The sequence below is a fragment of the Protobothrops mucrosquamatus genome, unplaced genomic scaffold (assembly GCF_001527695.2).
Source record: "Protobothrops mucrosquamatus isolate PMUCROS unplaced genomic scaffold, P.Mucros_1.0 scaffold3574, whole genome shotgun sequence".
NCBI lineage: Eukaryota > Metazoa > Chordata > Lepidosauria > Squamata > Viperidae > Protobothrops > Protobothrops mucrosquamatus.
In genome coordinates, this window is record NW_015389539.1 from 159,114 (window position 1) to 165,113 (window position 6,000).

At 46.5% G+C, this 6,000-nt stretch overlaps 1 protein-coding gene across 1 annotated transcript in view; it reads right to left on the minus strand.

Moving 5' to 3' along the window:
• INTS2 (integrator complex subunit 2) overlaps nt 1–6,000 on the minus strand; it is a 52,002-nt gene that overhangs the window by 40,510 nt on the left and 5,492 nt on the right. The window contains exons 4-5 of the mRNA XM_015827249.1: nt 4,418–4,531; nt 2,638–2,768 (exon numbers count right to left, since the gene is read on the minus strand). Of these exons, the coding sequence (XP_015682735.1) occupies nt 2,638–2,768; nt 4,418–4,531 (245 nt within the window). The remainder of the gene's footprint in view (nt 1–2,637; nt 2,769–4,417; nt 4,532–6,000) is intronic.

A 6,000-nucleotide genomic window follows, 5' to 3' on the forward strand; every position in this document is an offset into this window, starting at 1 on the left:
TACAGAAATCGCTTGGACTTTTTCTCTCCCATTCCTTACAGAGAGTTTGGAGAGGAAGGGGTCATAAGAGAGTAAGCAGGCACACAATGGAGAATGCAATGGGCTGCTTGGATGACGAGCTTGCAGTTGCTGGCACCAGTGTTTTGATATGTACTCCCTATTTTGTGCCTGCTTATTCTCTTGTAATCCCTTCCTCTCCAATCTCTCTACTCTGCAAAGGGGGAAAGAAATGAAAAGAACTGGTCGGGCACGGAACAGCACATGCTGACTACAATGGGTGAGAAAATACTGAAAAATGTGGGCACCGGTTGTCAAGTTATTTTTAAATCATGATTTTTATTAATATAATAAAAAATGAAAATATGGTGTCCTTGGTGTTCTCTGAGCTTGGCTGTTTTCTTTCAGATATTTCAGTACCAAACTAGGTAACACCAGCAGTGCTAGTTAGAACAGAGGTCACCAACTTTTGTCGGTTGGCGGATCGCAGGAAAAGGGAGGGGGAAAGCATTTTACATGTGTGCGCGTGCGCACGCGCGCACAAGGCCGCAAGCACATGCGTGCCGCAAACAGGGCAGGGCTATTGCCCGCATGATACTCACTAACCCTGCCCCATTCTTACATGGTGCGGTGCCTTGTTTCTGCACCCTGTGGCACAGCAACGTCCTGTTTTTGCGCCACGAGGCATGGCGGTGGCCCGCTTTCGTACCCCAAGGCATGGAGGCAGCCCGTTTTTGCGCCCCAAGGCGCGGCGACCCATTTTTGCAACCCTGAGTTAGAAAGTAGGATTTTGTCTCATTTTATATACAAGTGGCTTGCCCTGTCAGTGTTGTTGGGAATGTTCTTGGTGGTTCTTTGATTGACTATTAGCTTGATTGTCGGAGTTGGTAGTTCCTTGATTGGAGTATTGTTTGTTTCTTGCCTGTTGGTTTTAGTGTTAATCTTGTCATTAATCTCTGCAAATTTGGGTGTTAATTGCTGGTGAGGTGCTTACATCTTTTTGTTTCCTTTTTGGCTTTTTGATTGTCTCTTTTGATGGTACCGCGTTTCCTCGAAAATAAGATCCGTTCATATATATATATATCTCCTTCCAAAAGAGGCACTAGATCTTATTTTCGGGCGATGTCTTACTCGCTTACCACACGACTGCTGCAGCCAGACCTCCCACACCCCGACACCGGTCACGCCACTGCCCAGCTTCTTCTGCAGCCGCTCACAGGGTGCCACGTGGCACATTGTGCACGCGAGCAGCGCCACTGGTTGCAACGTGCCATGTGGCATCATTTCGCGAGCAGCAGCATCAGCATGATGTGTCACGTGGCATCCTGCCACAAGTGATTGCCAGCAACCAGAAGTGGGCCAGCGGCCACACAGGCTTTTTTGTAGGACAGGGCTGCTGCTGCTGTTGCCATGACGAGGCCTGGCTGCAGGGGCCCTGAGGTAAGCAGGTACGGGGCGTGTGGGGCAGCTCCACGCCCCTATCCCCGCCCTAGCTTGATTTTTACGTGTGCGCCTTGCCTCACCTCGTACAAGCAGACAGTGGGACAAAGTGGGCGGGGTCTTAACTAGAGCTTATTTTGGGGGGAGGGCTTATATTAAGCAGACACATTAAAATCAAGCTAGGGCTTATTTTAGGGATATTTTCAGGGAAACATGGTGTGTATATATTGATAAATATGCAGATGATACCACTCTAATGGCAGAAAGTGAAGAGGAACTAAAGAGCCTCTTGATGTGGGTGAAGGAGGAGAGTGCAAAAGTTGGCTTGAAACTCAACATTAAGAAAACCAAGATCATGGCATCCGGCCCTCTCAATTCCTGGCAAATAGATGGGGAAGAAATGGAGGTAGTGACAGATTTTATCTTCCTGGGCTCCAAGATCACCGCAGATGGGGACTGCAGCCAAGAAATTAGAAGATGCTTGCTCCTGGGGAGGAAAGCTAGGGCAAATCTAGACAGCATACTAAAAAGCAGAGACATCACCCTGCCAACAAAAGTGCGTATAGTCAAGGCCATGGTTTTCCCAGTTGCAATGCATGGCTGTGAAAGTTGGACCGTAAGAAAGGCTGAGCGCCAAAGAATGGAGGCCTTTGAACTCTGGTGCTGGAGAAGACTCCTGCGAGTCCCCTCGACTGCAAGGCGATCAAACCGGTCAGTCTTAGAAGAGATCAACCCCGACTGCTCTTTAGAAGGCCAGATCCTGAAGTTGAAACTCAAGTACTTTGGCCACCTAATGAGAAGGAAGGACTCACTGGAGAAGAGCCTGATGCTGGGAAAGATGGAGGGCAAGAGAAGAAGGGGACGACAGAGAATGAGGTGGCTGGATGGAGTCACTGAAGCAGGAGGCGTGAGCTTCAGTGGACTCCAGAAGATGGCAGAGGATAGGAAGGCCTGGAGGATCGTTGTCCACGGGGTCGCGATGGGTCGGACACGACTTCGCAACTAGCAACACATGTTGATAACGATGTTACCTAGTTTGGTAACGAAACGTCTTCAAGAAACCCACCAAGCGCAGAGGGCACCAAGAAAACCTGCTCTTCAACCCTGAGCTCTAATTGTTCTCCTCTATCAGAAAAGAAATAGGCGAGTAAGTTACTTCATCGCAACGCTTTTATCACAACAAGTGGTGAGAGGACTTACCACCATGCCACGGACCCTCAGCGCCTGGGAAGGGTTCATTTTGCAAAGATGACGCAGCGCATCTGTTCTGCGGCGGCCTCCAAAGCTTTCTTCGTCTTGCCTCTCGCCGTTCTTGATCAAGCCCCTGCAGACTGCGATCCACCAATTAAAAAAAAAGAAAAGAAAAGAATTGCAAGGCTTTTCAACTCGGCCCAGTTGCAAAAACCGTGGTGGGAGAAGCAGGGCACATGCAGGTGACCAGCCACCCATTGCCAACGCTGCTAACATTGAATATTCTTGCTTTGACAAAATATGCAGAACTGTCTGGTATTTTTAGAGTTAATTCAGATGATGCTGGGAGGGGAGGAGAAAGAATGTGCAGAGGGTAATTACCTGGGCTTCAGAATGGAAGTGAACCTTTGCCCCCCCCCCCCGATTTATGACAGCAAAATAAGGGAGGGAAAATGCTAGCAAAATAACTGCTCGGGGAGTGGAGATTTCAGATCTTGGCATCCTTTATTCTTTGCTGTGCCGACATTTTGTTACACGATTAAAGACTTTTTAGGATAAACAATGCCTGGAAGTTCTTTGAAGTGTTTCATTAGTCGGAACCATGACACCCATCCTGATCTAAGGGTTCTAGAGTTATCCAGGGTTCAGAAAAAGACTTAGGGCAGGGGTCCCCAACCCCTGGTCCGTGGACCGGTACTGGGCCCCGGCATGCCAGCAACCAGTCCACACAAAACAAGCAAAGCCCCATCTGCGGGATGCAGGTAGCACACAAAACCGCACACCCTCTGGACCATGGAAAAACCTCTCTCCACCGGAACCGGTCCCTGGTGCCCAAAAGGGCACCAGGGCTTCAGAACGGAAGTGAAGTAAAGCGTATTCTTGACTCTAGAATTTTCAGAGGGAAATAGCAGTATCTCGTACAATGGAAGGGATACCCGTTATCCGAAGCCACCTGGGTGAAATCCAGTGAAGTAAAGGCTAATAGATTGGTCAAAAGGTTTCATGTGAAACACCCCAACAAACCAAAAGATAACCCTTAACATATGCTTTGGGTTGCTTTACAGGATCTGTCCTTTTTGTAAGGGGGGGCGGATGTCAACGCTGCAAATACTGTATATTCTTGCTTTGACAATATGCAGAACTGTCTGGTATCTTTATAGTTAAATCAGGCAACAGTGAAAGCCCGGGGAAAAGAAACCGGAAGTAAATCACATCTTCCAAGTTAATTGGAAGATGTGAACCATGACCCCAAAATAGAGGCAGGGAAAAATGCTTGGAATGTATGTACAACGGAAAAGGATCCAGACCTAAGCATTTCCACCATGCCGTACTGACGTCTCTGTAACCTTAATAAATGCTTTTAGGGAAAAATATGCCTGAAAGTCCTTTTAAGTGTTTCGTTAATCAGACACATGACATCGGGAACCTCTGACTTAAGGCATTCAGAAGTGATTGTGTTGACCAGCTGGACCACATTCTCGTTCCCTAGGTTTACAATTTTCTGGAATTATTGATGAAGTGAATTGCATTCTTCCTTTCTCCTGTCTTTTGAAACATACACAGCGTTTTTTCATTTAATTTGCAGTCCATGCACTGCATTCAAGACGTATACTGAATGCAATAAGTATGTTTAGTTCCTACTCAGCTGTTTTTATCTTACCCTTCTAATGCTGTTACTGAAAAATGTGCTCCAGCAAATGTTCCTCCTGATGCGCACCGATGGTGCTTTTGCAACACACAGCAACGCACCAAATCACTGCCGAAAGAAGTATTCAAGCATGTAACATACCTTCATTAAAACTGTCTGGGACGTTGGCTACTAAAAGGCAGAGGAACCAAGCTCCATTCTTCACGTGTAGCAAGGCTTCAGCCACATCAATGATAGGCAACAGAGAAGGAAGTTCTGAACACACAAGAGTTCAAAGTTTGTTTATTTCTGCCAGAAGCATCATGATTAAAATAAGGCATACTCTTCAGCATAACATTTAAAATACAAGATCAAGACAGGTACAAGTACCAATGCCTTGGTAAGGCTACACTTGGAATACTGCATCCAGTTTTGGTCACCACGATGTAAAAAAGATGTTGAGACTCTAGAAAAAGTACAGAGAAGAGCAACAAAGATGATTAGAGGACTGGAGGCTAAAACATATAAGGAACGGCTGCTGGAATTGGGTATGTCTAGTCCAGGGGTAGGTAACCTTGGCTCTTTTATGACTCGTGGACTTCAACTCCCAGAATTCCTGAGCCAGCTATGCTGAGGAGAAATGGAGAGGTTTCCAAGCTGAGCCATGCTGGCTCATGAATTCTGGGAGTTGAAGTCCACGAGTCATAAAAGAGCCAAGGTTGCCTACCCCTGGTCTAGTCTAATGAAGAAAAGGACGAGGGGGGACATGATAGCAGTGTTCCAATATCTCAAGGGCTGTCACAAAGAAGAGGGAATCAAGCTATTCTCCAAAGGACAGCAGGACAAGAAGCAACAGATGGAAATTAATCAAGGAGAGAAGCAACCTAGAACTAAGGAGAAATTTTCTGACAGTGAGAACAATTAATCAGTGGAACAACCTGCCTCCAGAAGCTGTGAGTACTCCAACACTGGAAGTCTTTAAGAAGAGATTGGACAGCTATTTGTCTAAAATGGTATAGGATTTCCTGCCTAAGCAGGGGGTTGGACTGGAAGACCTCCAAGGTCACTTCCAACTTTATATTATTATTATTATTGTTATTATTATTATCATCATCAATATCAATAATATTATTACTAGTAACAACATTCAAAAAGTTCAAAGTGAAGCCAGTGTGTTAACAATAGGCTAGGGATAAATGATATTATGACTAAAATGAACAATACATATAAAAGAAAAAAAAAGTTGGAGATGCATATGTCTCTTAAGGTCAGATGTGGGCATTTTATGGCCCCTGGGCCACATCTGGCTCTTTGGCTGTCTCTTTCCAGCCGGCATGAGGCCACTTGGAAATCCTTAATTCCAGGTTGTTTCTCTCCTTGATTAGTTTCCATCCGTTGCTTCTCGTCTTGCCTTCTGGTGCTTTGATGAATAAGTTGACCCCCTCCTCCTCGTGGCAGCCCTTCAAATACGGGAAGACTGCCCCCCTAGTGCCTCTCTTCTCTAGACTAGCCAAATCCAAATCTTGCAACCGTTCTTCATATGTTTTAGATCTAATTTTTGTCTCTGGCCAGTGGCAGAATGATCTGGAAATGGGGGAGGTAGTTGTTGAACCCCTGTCATGGTCAGATCATTCACTCCTCAGGATGGACTTCCGGACCGCTCCCCCCCGCCGCAGGGAGGAGGAACCGCCTAGATGGTTCCGCCCCAGGCGCCTGATGGACCCGGAGAGGTTCCTGACGGAGCT